Here is a 12,983-nt window from a genome sequence, read left to right on the forward strand (position 1 = left end):
TCATTGTATTTGTTGCCTGTGGATGCTGCTTCTCTTCACTGTAATGCACGCAGCAGACACCAAGGAGTTTCATCTGAAGCTTTGGAAGCACTCAGCACATAGGGGCGGTTCTCACCCTGGGCTGTTGCTGGAAGGAGGATGGTCCCAGTAACAACACTGTTTTCCAGCTGAGACAGAGTAACTTGCCCTAAATCCCACACCTGTAAATAACGAATCTGCCATGTGGCCCAAAGCCCATACAGTTCTCCCGATGCCCCAATGCACGCCCACTACTTCATAGTGCCACAAGCACACTCCTCTTCCTAATCCCCAATAAACCAGACAACTCAGAATGTTTCGTATATTTCTCTTCTTTTTACTCTAAAATAAAATTGACACTCATAACCTCCAGACTGCAGAAAGTAGCATCGTTTCAATCTACCCACCCCATCAGACATCCTTCTACATTCCTCAGGCACCATCCTCTCGCCTTCCCTTAAAATCCTGGATCGAAATCCATGAGAGGATGCAGGACACCCAGAAAGGAGAATCGCCCATCCAGGTTTCCTTAGCAGGTAAAGGCATTCAGGAAATACTGTAAATTAGGGGAGAGGAGGCCTCTAGCTAGCCCTGCCCAGCTTTTTCTCGCAGACCCAGCGGAAGGGCGTCATGCAGACGTTATCGTTCCATTGGCCAGAATCCATGAAGTGGGCACAGTCCTCCCCTCCCCCAAGCATATGTCCATTCCAATTGTCTGGCTGTTGTGGACTCCAGAACCTAAGGACACCAAACAGATGTGAGCCCAGGATGCCAGACCCCCAGCCAATCCGAGGAGCCCATTTTGCCTTTGAACCTGCTGAGCAGACAGCAGGACCCGGGTTAGAAGCATAGAGGATAGGGCACACATACTCACTGGAACCCTGTCTCGTAGTCTGTCCCATCCACCCATGCCCAGGCACCATCTTGGTCAGTGAGGCCAATCCAGGTGTCCACAGAGGATGTGTGTTTCTCGAGAAATTTCTAGAGAGAAAAGAGGAGGGTGGTGGCTCCTCTTTCTGTGTATCAATCACCCTCCCAAACCAGCCCTCCCAGGCCTCACCTGCTCCTCCAAGGAGCTGACCACCACCAGGTGTGCGTTCTCCAGCTGGCAGTACTCCTCAGCCTCTGGCCAGGGCTTCTCCATACTGGAGAACCAGTAGCAGCTGCATTTATGCTCCAGCCAGTTAACAGGGCAGCAGGTTGTTTGGGAGCCTGAAGGGTGGGTGTGGGGAGGGTCTGAGATGCTGCCCAGTGGGACCATCGCAGGAGATGGGGCTAGGCACTCCCTGGACATCACCCACCATTGCTCTTAAGCTCAGCCATCTGGGTATTCAGAGAGTTCAGTTTTTTGGCCAGCTCCTGGACTCGCACGACCATGTCAGAATAGCCTGGGACACACACAGAAGGACAGTGGGACACTCCAGGGGACCCAGCCCAGGACTCTCCATGCCCTTCTACCACATCAGGCCCAGTGGAGGGGAGAAGGGGCCTGACCTGCTTTGAGTTCCTGCTGCTCAAGCTTGCTTTCCAGAAAGAACACCTTGTCATTCAAGCTTCAGGCTGGAGGGGAGGGCACTCAGCACCCCAGGCTGCTCACACCCAACCTGTGTCCTGAGAACCCCACCCCACCCCTGGAGGGTCTCTCACCTGCTTGCAGCTGCTGAGTCTGGTTTTCCACTTCCACTTTCAGAGATGTTATCATATCTTTCAAGAGGCCACCTGGAGGACATGGGGACTCAGTGCTCAGGATTCAGCTCACACCTGTGCACCCCCTCATCCCAGTCCAGAGCCCCTTCCAGCCAGGCTCACCCTGGGCCCGCAGTGCCTGGACCTCCGCCTCAGTGTTTGAAGTGAAGTTGCTGTAAGTTGCTCTCAGAGTCTCCAGGTCCCTCTGAATCTTGGAACCTGATCAGACAGACAGGACACTGAGCGCTAAAGTCACCAGGCGCTTCCTGTGCTGGCATCGAGTGGGGCACTTGACATGCATTGTCTCATTGGGTCCTCACTGCCACTCATCCCAAAGGGACAGGCACTGTTTTGTCCAAGCTTGCAGATGAGGAAAGTAAGGGTGAGAGAGGTTAGGTAATTTGACTACATTACCCATTGCCCACCATGTTCATGATCAGTGCCCACATCACTGAACCCCATCCACTATTGCCCCCATTACTACCCAGCCTGCGATCCTCACTTTTGGATCCAATCACACAGATGACGACCAGCAGGAGGAGGCTGAGGCCCAGGGAGAGCAGGAGGAGGCGGGGTCCAGAGCAGAGATGCTGCAGGAGGGCCTGGGGCGCAGGCAGCCCTGCAAGAGGAGAAGACCTCAGGACAAGGAGGACCAGGACAGGAGAGAGACAGCAGAGGAGGAGAGGCCACAGGGACCTGTCAGGGAGGAAGGCTGGTGCAGGGAAAGCTGGGGGGAGGCTGTGGTTCAGAGGATGCCCAGGTCTCTGACTGCTCTTGGACCAGCACAGTCCTCAGTCACATGGGCCCTCACCTGCCTCCTGGCACCTGATGGTGATATGTAAGGTCTCATCATCAGGGCTGGTGTGGGGCCGGCGGACACAGAGAGTTGCGTCAGCCAGGCCCTCAGCAGGCTCATGCTTATCTGTATTGTCAGTTAGTAAATGTTTCCTTTCCAAGCACAGCTATTCACTCCCCCAGTGCAAATGTTCAGCCCTCACCCAGAGAATGGGCCCCCAGGCCTGCTGTGGTCCTCCCTGATCCTGTCCTTTTGAGGACCTTGAATCTTCTTCTTATGGGAACCCTGACCCCTGCGAATGGGGACCCCAGCAGTGCACATGCTGTGCAGATATGCCGTGACAACAGGTCCTTCTAATCATGTTTTGAGGGTATTTTGGGAGACACCTTTCTCTTTCTTACCATTTCTAATCCCCTGGCTTTTCTTCTCACTCTCCAAGGACTGGAGGTTTTCATATGTCATTGACATGCTTGGACCCCCTGCAAGACTGTCAGAGCTGAAACGGAAGCAGGGCCAGAGACCAGGCTGGGACTAGATTAGAGCTGAGGTAAGGGCTGGAGTTGAGGTAAGAGAAGAAGTTCAGGTTGAGGATGAGTCAGGGGGTAGGACTAGGAATGGGATTGGGCCTGGGTTGCAGCTGAGATCAAAAGTGGGGTGAGGACTGGTGTTTGGGCCGGGGTATGGTTGAATGTTGGATTGAAAGTGGAGGGAAGTTGGAGCTAAATGTATTACTAGGATAGGTCTAACATTGGGGCTGCAGTGAAGGTTGCATTTCCTCTTACGAGTGGGGTCAATATTCATGTTGATGCCATGGATAGAGTGTGGCCTAAACTTGTCCCTGAAGTTGGAAATAGTAGAAACTTGAGGGTCACTTTGGAGGTGGGGCTGGTGTTAAGTTTCCACTTACTCTGGGGTTGAAGCTCTGGTTGGGGGTTAAAGGACAAACCTGGTTTAATATTAGAGTTAGGGGTGTGCCTAGGGTGGGGGAAGATAGGGCTGGAGATGAGGCTGAGTGTGAATCTCAGTTTGTGACTAAGGTTTGGCTGCCATACTTCAATCCAAAACCAGTTAAGTGAATTGAAATTCGACTTGGTCATTAAATCTCCCAGCTACCTTTTTATATATTTTTCCCATTTATCCCACTTGAGACCCACAGGCCCCTCTTCCTGCTTTCTCTGACTCCCTCCCTGTCCCCTTGGTCTCACCTGCATCCCCAGCCCAGTTACCTGTGCAAAGTCTGGAGGCTGTGATGCTTGGTTTTGTTGGGCAGCAATGAGTAGAGTTGGATAAAATGAAATCCTGGAGAGTGGAGTAGAGGAGACCAAGGGAGGAGTCACGTAAGTGCCTGGAGTCCTGCTGGTCCCTGAGTCTGAAATCTCAGGAGTCTATAATTTGGGATCTCCTGTGCCCTCAACATTGAGCAGCAAATAATAATTGAAACACAGGTGGAGACTGCTTGTGTGAAGATGTTATATATAGGGACAGCTTTGATCTCCTCCTCCATGTGTGTCTGGTTGTTTTCAGCTTCTGTTAAGCTCTCTTGACTTCCTCATTGTTACCATTTGGGAAGGGGAGTTTTCCAAAAGGGTCCACAGGTGCAGTTTGTTCTTTCTTCTCTTCCCCACAATATTTTCACTTCTTGCATCAGAATTTCCCAGAACTAATGGTGTCTCCACCACTGCACACGCAGGTCCAGAGGAGCCTTTTTCTCTGCTCTTGTTTGATCATGACCTGAGTCCCTGGCATCTGAGTGTCCTCTTGGGCCCCAGACACTAAGCACCCCCAGCTCTGGCCTACCTCACCTCACTCTAGCCAGAAGGAGGGAAAAAGGTGAAGGAGATTAGGATGCCTAGCCAGACTGGGACAGGAGGAGCTGGCAACAGGAACAAATTTGTATTGTACACCACATTTGTGATCAGGATTTTGCCAGGCACTTGCTGTACATTAACCATTCAGTTCTCACAAGAACCACGGGAGGCATTTTCAATGACGGACTGAGGCTCAGAGCCATTGTGTGACATGCTCTAGATCACTCACCTGGTGAGAAAAAGAGCCAGACTTCCTGTCCCGTTCTGCCCGACACCCTGGTCTGGGCTCTCTGCACACACGCTGTCTTCACGAAAGGGGTTCACTTGCATCCTGGAAACTGTAGCTCTCTCACACACACCATCTTGCCAGCGCAAAGGAACTTTAGTGTCTTAAAGGTAGAGAAGGAAGCAGATCAATTTTAGATTATATTTTCTATGTAAATGGGATTGTGTTGTGCTACCTGCTTTTTAATTCAATTAACAATGTATGAGGACCATTTCTTGGCATCAGTTTATAAAATATCCTTTATCCATGTCTCATCTTCATTTCATTTCATTACATGCACCATAACTTGTTTACTAAGATTTCACTATTGATGGACATTGCTTTCTTGTGCTGCTTTTATTTGGTATTCTGATTAGTATTTGTCTGACACTGGGGTGCAAGCTATTTATTAGGGATCTGCACCTGGGAAAGGAAGGGGGAAAAGGCAGAGTGAAAAGTTTAGTAGCTGTGAAGACCCCACAGACTGCAGCCAATCCAGCAGGGGGTTCTGGGATTCCAAAGCAGTGCCTGTCAGAGCTGTCCTGCCCTGGGCGGAACCTGGGCCTTTAATACCCACGTTGCCCAGTCACCAGATGAGGGTCACCCCAGCAGGGGTATAACCTGATGCGGGAGGGCTGTGGGCACAGGCCACACTCCCCACCCTGGGCACCACGTCCTTCCTGGAGGGGAGGGCGTCTGGGGAGCTCATCCCTGTGCCTCCCACAGTACTGCCTTGTACTCCCATGTTAATTCGGGCATAATCAACCACTTTGTGTTGCTGAGTCATTCCCACAGAGAACAGGGTATGTTTGGCCTTTCACTCACACATGCATTTAAGCATCCACTCAACAAGTACTTATTGAGTGTCTACAGCAGGGGTGTCAAATTCATTTTCACCGGGGCCACATCAGCCTCGCGGTTGCCTTCAAAGGGCTGAAATAATTTTAGGACTGTATAAATGTAACTACTCCTTAACTGTTAAGGACTTCAAATCAGATTCGGCCCTTTGAAGGCAACCGCGAGGCTGATGTGGCCCCCGGTGAAAATGAGTTTGACACCCCTGGTCTACAGTAAGCCCGGTGGTCTCCTTCAGAAGTCCCAGGCTTAAGATGTAACCAGACAGACAAACAAGGTCCTGCCACCATAGAACTTACATTGTGGCGGGTGACAGATATAATAATTGAGTAAATGTATATAGAATATCACGTGGCAATAAGTGCTATGGATGAAAATATAGCAGTGAAGTACATTGGGGTCAGTTTTTAATAGGCCATGAATAATAGCGTATCAAAGGGGTCCTCCAAGCCATTACAAGAATGCTGAGAGTGGGGGAAAGAATGAGGGGTGGGGTCAGAGAGTGCTCCCAAAGGCCAGGCCTAGCAGAACCCATCCTACCACAGGCCACAGTTCCCACCTTGCTACATGCAGAGACCCTATGGGCATTGACCCTCCCTGCACGATATTCCGACCCTCCTATGCAGAGAGAAGTGATGGAGGGTGCTGACAACTGGGGTGTGGGAGAACAAGGTGACCAGTGAGACAGAACATGTATTGGGGATATAGACCATGATTCCGCAGGGGCCCTCCTCCCAAAACACAGCCTACAGAGGACAGCAATGAAGAGGATAAGGAAAATCAAGAGATGATACCCAAGGTCAGCAGCCACCTCAATGTTGATATCACTGCAGCTTCAATTACTGACGCAGATGCTCAGTAAACCCTAAACCACAAGATGGGAAAGAGACCAAAGCAGCTGATCCACCAGCTGAGAATTTGTTGACTCCCGGAGGCTGAGAAGGGTGGGCTGAGTAAATGCTGACTTACCATCTGTACTATCACCCAGTTAAGTTATACAAAAGAGGAAATGAATTCAAAATCCCAGCAGTCAGAAATGAACAGAAGTTTGGAAGTGAAAATCTTAAGTGCTTGCTTTTTGATTGTTGACCAGATAACTAGAACTACTTGCATCGTCTATACAGCATGGGTTTTTATTATTTTTACTTAAAGATATCTCTTTTGGGTAATGACAAATGTTTTTTTAGCCAGATTTTTCTCAATACATCTTTAAAGGTTTTAAAATAGTTTCATATTTGGTCAGGTTGAGATTTTACAACCTCATTTTTAATTTGTAATAAAGGTTTACGACTTGATTTTTTTTGTGTCAACAAACTGCAATCACCTGTTATGATGGTCTTAAATTAATAAACATACAGAAAAGACTTAGGTGTCAAGAAAGACTTTATTGGGAAAGTAGTAACTGAGAAAAAGTCTGACGGAGGTGAGGGAGCAAGTCATGAGGGGCTCCAGGAAGAAGAGTTTTCCAGATAGAAGGCACAGCAAGTGCGAAGGCCCTGGGAGTGAGAACACATTTGTAGTTTATAAGGATCATCTCTTTGTCAGAGATGCCAGAGATTTTATAGAGAAGTGAACTAGAGAGAAGAGTAGACAAGTCACAGAGGGGAAACGTGGATCACCAATTCTTTAGGGCCTTGTAGACTATTATTAAGGATTTGGTTTTACTCCAAGTTAAGGAGAAGACTTTGAAGGGGTGGGAGCAGAGGAGTAAATGATCTGACGTATATATTAACTGTGACTATGTGACTGTTGTGTTGTGAATTTCATGAAAAGAGTCAAGGGTGCAACCGAGAGTCCAGGTAAGGAGCTACGGCAATATCCAGGTGATGGAGTTATGAGCTTGGAAGTGGTGAGAAATGTTCTGATTCTGGATATATTGTGAAAGTAGAGTTGACAGGATTTTCCTGATAATTTGCATGTGGGTTTCATAAAATAATAGTTTGCCTTCTAATCTCCAAAATAAATTAAACTTTGAGTATTTCTTTTTAAATTATATTTTATTATTTCTGCTATTACAGTTGTCCCAGTTTTTCCCTCTTTGTTTCTCTCCACTCAGCAACCCTTACCTCCACCCTCAGGCAATCCCCACACCATTGTCCAGGTCCATGGGTCATGCATATATGTTCTTTGGCTACTCTATTCCTTATGCTGTACTTTACATCCTCATGACTATTCTGTAAGTATCAATTTGTACTTCTTAATCCCTGCACGTTTTTCATTCATCTCCCTGACCCCCTTACCCTCTGACAACCATCAAAACATTCTCTGTATCTATGATTCTGTTTCTGGTCTGCTTGTTTGTTTATTATTTTTAGATGTAATTGTTGATAGATATGTATTTGTTGCCATTTTATTGTTCATATTTTTTACCTTCTTCTTAAAGAAGACCCTTTAACATTTCATGTAATGCTGGTTTGGCTTTTTATTTTGTGGGGTGCTCTTTATCTGTCCTTCAATTCTAAATGATAGCTTTGCTGGGTAGAGTAATCTTGGTTGTAGGTCCTTGCTTTTCATCATTTTGTATATTTCTTGCCAATCCCTTTTGCTTGCCAAGTTTCTTTTGAGAAATCAGCTGACAGTCTTATGGGAGCTCCTTTGTAGTAACTATCTGCTTTTCTCTTACTGCTTTTAAAGTTCTCTCTTTGTCTTTGACCTTCATCATTTAATCATGTTGTATCTTGGTAAGGCCTCTTTAGGACTCATCTTGTTTGGGACTCTGTTCTTCCAATAGACTTGTATGTCTATTCCCTTCACCAAATTAGGAAAGTTTTCTGTCATTTTTTCAAATAGGTTTTTAATTTCTTGCTCTCTCCCTTCTTCCAGCACTCCCATGATGTGAATATTGCTACGCATGAAGTTGTCTCAGAGGCTCTGTACCCTATCCTCATTTTTTTGGATTTTTTTTTCTTGTTCTGATTGCTTGTGTTTTACTTCCTTATGTTCCAAGTCATTGAATTGATTCTCAGCTTCATCCACTCTACTGTTGATTCCTGTAAATTGTTTCTTCAAGTAGTGTATCCTTTGTTTCTGACTGGATTTTTTTATGCTGTTGAGGTTCTTACTAACTTCATTGAGCACTCTTATAGCCAGTTTTTGAATGCTGCATCTACTAGATTGCTTGTTTCCATTTTGTTTAGGTTTTTTTTTTTTTCTTTCCGGAAGTATGTTCTGTACTTTTATTTGGGCCAAGTTTGTCTCTTCATTTTGGCAGACTCCCTGTGTTCATTTCTATCTATTAGGTAGAGCTTCTATGTCTCCCAGGCTTGGTAGAATGGCCTAATGTAGTAGGTGTCTTGTAGAGTCCAGTGACACAGCCTACCTTATCACCCAAGCTAGGTACTCGAGGTGCACCCCTGTGTGGGCTGTGTACACCCTCCTTTTATAGTTGAGCCTTGATTACTGTTGTCATGTCAAAGGTCAGCCACCATCTGTGTTCTTTCCTGGGCCACCCAGCATAAGCTGCAAAGTGATATGTAGATGGATGCTACTTGTGCTGGGCTTGGAGGTGCCCAGTTGAGTCCAAGCTGTGAACAAAGGCTGGCAACTGCTAATGCTGGGCCTGGGACAACTTAGCAAGAAATATGGGGTCTCTGAAGCCAGATGTGGCTTGTTTTAGAGAATTTAGGAAAATCTGAATCACAGGCCAAGACAAGCCATTCATATGGAAAGCCACTGGAAACAGCTTGGGTGGGCCTGATAGTTGGGTGGAGCAGAGCCAGAGAGAATCACCAGGGTGGAGCAAACAGTGTGAGCCAGGTTGTTGGAGTCTCAGATATGGTGCCCACCTGTGGGTTCTGTGACTCTTTGTGGGGAGGGCTCAGAAAAGGAACAATGGCCTCTGCCAGCACTTCTTTCTGGGAGAAAGCTGCCGCCCACCCCCACCCCTTAGCTCTCATCTTGATGCTGGACAATTCAGTTCCTCCCCATATGTCTCTGATGACTTTCAATCTGCTGCCCCCATGCTGGATCTCAGAAGGAGTGAGTCCAAGTAAGTCTGTGCATGGGCCCTTTAAGAGTAACTACATGGGACTTTAGAAGTTTCTGTCTTCTAGTCTCAATCCCTGCTGGGTTTTACAACCAGAAGTTATGAAGACTTAGCTTCCTGGCACTGGAACCCTGAGCTGGGGGGCCTTGTGTGGGGCTGGAATTCCTTGCTCCTGAGACATCCCTCCCAATTTTTATCTGCCACATGTGGGTGTGGGACCAACACTTTCCATGTCTCTGCCTCTCCTACTCATCTCTATGTGGCTTCTTCTTTAATTCCATAGTTGTAGGACTTCCTTTTCAGCTCCATATCTGATGGTTTTGAATTTTGGATGTTCTATAGTTTAGTTGTAATTTTGATGTGGCTGCATGAGAAGGTGAGCTGTGTTTACTTATGCCACCATTCTGACCGGAAGTCCTCAAGCATTTTCCACAAACTGCTGACTCCCTAGGAAATACAACTTATTTCCAACTTTTGCAGTGCTGATGCCGAAAGATATGTCATTACATTGTGTGACTATGGTGATCACGTGGGAGAAGTTCTGTTTTGCCATCATGAGCACATGGATAAAAACTTGTCAACACTAGCAATCTGGGAGAATTTTTTTTTGAATACCCAGTGTGGTTTTGTTTGGTAAGCCTGTCCCCCCCAAGATCTGATTCCCTTGCAACTTCTTTGCAAGTAACCTTCTCTTCTCTCCCTAATGCTTTTGGCTCTGGCACTTCTTTCATGGTTGACAATCCTAGCTTCTTCCTTCCACCACCTTTCCATGGTTTCTTACACTCTCCTGGCACTTCAGCTCACCAGGATTTGTTACCTGGTGGGGTGACCCCAAATTTCATTTCTATAGCACCCAAGTCTTTAGTGGTCCTGCCTTTACAGGGTCACCATGATTGGCCATTGACCATGATACTACTGCACATGGGAGTGCCACAGGCACCCCAGGGATCTCATAGATTCCAGACTCGGCCCTCTTTCCCCCATTGTGAGGCAGCATACCCATTTCCCCTCTTAATCACAATCAGTCACCCCTAAGAGTACAATTACCCCCACTCCCTACCTAGTATATTATGAGGAGCCCAAATCAACCAGCAGTCCATCTCATCTTCAAACTTAAACAGAACCAAGGCTGTCTTCACTGGTGGGTGGGTTCTTTCTTGGGCACTACCTCTCCCAATATTCAGTGATCCCAGATTGTGCAGATGAAGAACCAAATTTCCATATGTTGATTTAGCTGTTGATTGAGAGGAGACACTATCCTGCTCTGTCATTCAGTTGTGCATGTGGCCGTGAGGAAGATGGCACCATATTGTCCACTGATTACAATGTGTACCCACTGATAACTCAGTCAGGAGAGGGTAGGAAAAAATTTAAAATAAGAAATTTATCCATTTTTAGACCCAAGCCCAGAGATAACAATGTGATATGTGTCTTTTCAGATATCTTTCTGTGCATAGTAATACACCTATAAGCATACACATACATATGCAGTGGATTTTGACACAATTTTTTCTCTGTAGCATGCTTCTTCCTGAAAATGGTTATTGAGGACTTTCTCATGTCACTGCACACCTCCTTCTGTTTAAAGCTGCATGGTTTTCCAGAGTGTTATTGTGCCAGACCTCTGTTTTTGACTCCCCCAGTGATGCATTTTTGAGATGCTGCATCTTTTGCTTTTATAAGTAATGTTGAAGTGAACAGGTGTAGTAGATAAACCTGTTGGTACTAAGAAGCACACATGTCTCTTGGTTGGCTATTTAGCAGTAAAATGACTGAGTGCAAATATTAATCTTAAAATTAAGGATTATATAGATACTGCCAAATTGCTCTGAAAAGACATTACCAATTTACCTATTCGTCAGCCATGCGTAAGGTTATTTATCCACACCTTGACCAAAAACCTGTAAATTCTCGCCAACATGATGTCCTAGAAGTATCTTCTATGATATTATTTCAATTAGCATTTAGCTGATTACTGGTTTGGAAAGAACAAAGATTTGCATTATATTTTAGGTTTAGAAACTGTCAGAAGTGCCTTTATTTAACAAAGTTAACATGAACAACTGCAATTGGAAGACAGAAGTGTATAAAAGCTACTTCAGAAGGGCCAACTTGCATTTTACATTAACTATTTTTTTTTAATCCGCATGGGAGGACATATTTGCATTGCTGAAAGAGAGAGAGATAGGTAGGTGAGAGAGAAATATCGATCATCTGTCTCTCATAGGTGCCCTTACAAAGGACCAAACCCACAACCTTTTGGTGCACGGGAAGACACTCCAACCAACTGAGCCACACTGGCAGGACTGGGTTGTACTAAGGTTTTAGAGTATGTGAAACAAGGGATTAAGTTTCAAGTGCTTAAAGGAAGATGTTTAAAAAGTGAATTCATTTTAAATTCAGTTATATCTACAAGGATTAACAATAAGTACACTTCAAGGAAATTACTAGTTCCCACATTAGTAATGCTTTGTGACTTCCCACCGTTGCCTAAATAATTCTTACAAACCTCGATGTCCATACACACAGGGATTTACATTTCATATAGGAAAAGGTGGGCTCCTGAGTGAGATGATTTGACAAGAGAATCCTCATCTCGTCATCAAATGGCTAAAAAAAGAGAAAGAAATCTGTCACTTACCATAGAATGTGAAGACAAGTTTAATTTAATCTCGTTTGGTGTCTTTTATCCTAACCTGAGTTTTCACAAATAATTTGTTTAGCTCACTAGATTGTAAATATCCAGGTTCTCAGAAAAACACACTTGTACTTGAAGCTTAGCATCAGTAATTGAAGCCTGAGTGAATTGCTTTCTACTTCACCTTTATTCAAGCAGATTCAAGTCTTTCTAAAGGAAGGCTTCTATTTCTGATCTCAGGTCCTCCTTCTCCAAGATGGGGGCTTAACTTGTTTTGCTTCTAACTAAAAGTGACTTCCTCTGCAGTGAGTTGTGATTTTGTCGGTTTCTCCTACAATATTTCTATAAACTTTTGCTCTCTGTGATTTGGATCTACTCTTTTGACTATGTAATAATCCATGATTCTTTGGTTGCATTTTACCTTCTAGCATCAATATATGATAACCACATCTACCCCTTTTAATGCTTTTCATTAAAAAGTCTCTTTTGTCCTATAGTGTTTCACCTGGTCTGTTTTTGTTAGCATTTTTCTAAAATATATTTGTCTTTTTAAATTTTACATTTAGTGTCATTTTTTAATATTATATATGACTGGCTTATAAATATCATATAACTGGAGTTTTAAAAACCCAATCTAAGAGTAAGTTTCTATCATTTATTAGTAGATGTATTTATTTACATTTATATAAATGTCAATAGAAAAAGTTTGGATTTATTCCTGCCATATAATTTCATGTTTTCAATCTCTCTTATTTTCTTGATCTTTTTTACTTTCTAATTTTTAACAGCTTTATTGTTGTGTTTTATTTCTTGCATTTTCTTTCCTGTAATGGTATAGAAATTATCTTGTTTTGGTTCTTGCAGTGGTTACCTTCAAATTTTTCTCTCTAGAACTCTTATTATCTTATTCCCCTACATGATACTCTGAAATT

At 44.8% G+C, this 12,983-nt stretch overlaps 1 protein-coding gene and 1 pseudogene across 1 annotated transcript; one reads left to right on the forward strand and one right to left on the reverse strand.

Annotated features, from left to right (window-relative positions):
* Nucleotides 1–348: 348 nt before the first annotated feature.
* LOC112308635 (asialoglycoprotein receptor 1-like) lies at nt 349–3,926 on the reverse strand. Its single transcript, XM_045199126.2, has 9 exons — nt 3,727–3,926; nt 2,902–2,996; nt 2,207–2,323; nt 1,828–1,923; nt 1,666–1,737; nt 1,320–1,406; nt 1,079–1,230; nt 893–999; nt 349–756 (listed from the first exon to the last, which is right to left on the reverse strand). The coding sequence occupies exons 2-9, from the start codon at nt 2,966–2,968 to the stop codon at nt 600–602; spliced, it is 855 nt and encodes a 284-aa protein (XP_045055061.2). The 5' UTR covers nt 2,969–2,996; nt 3,727–3,926; the 3' UTR covers nt 349–599.
* Nucleotides 3,927–5,618: 1,692 nt separating this feature from the next.
* Nucleotides 5,619–6,367, forward strand: LOC128779235 (Y-box-binding protein 1 pseudogene; annotated as a pseudogene).
* The last annotated feature ends 6,616 nt before the right edge of the window (nt 6,368–12,983 follow it).

Source organism: Desmodus rotundus, chromosome 9 (assembly GCF_022682495.2).
Source record: "Desmodus rotundus isolate HL8 chromosome 9, HLdesRot8A.1, whole genome shotgun sequence".
Lineage (NCBI taxonomy): Eukaryota > Metazoa > Chordata > Mammalia > Chiroptera > Phyllostomidae > Desmodus > Desmodus rotundus.

Excerpts from the sequence above, each read along its gene's own strand:
- LOC112308635 (XM_045199126.2), bottom strand. The coding sequence starts at position 2,968 with ATGTCAATGACATATGAAAACCTCCAGTCCTTGGAGAGTGAGAAGAAA. Across the intron at positions 1,738-1,827 it reads CCAGGCACTGCGGGCCCAGG|GTGGCCTCTTGAAAGATATG; the intron begins GTGAGCCTGGCT and ends CATGTCCTCCAG. Across the intron at positions 1,000-1,078 it reads TCAGCTCCTTGGAGGAGCAG|AAATTTCTCGAGAAACACAC; the intron begins GTGAGGCCTGGG and ends TTTTCTCTCTAG.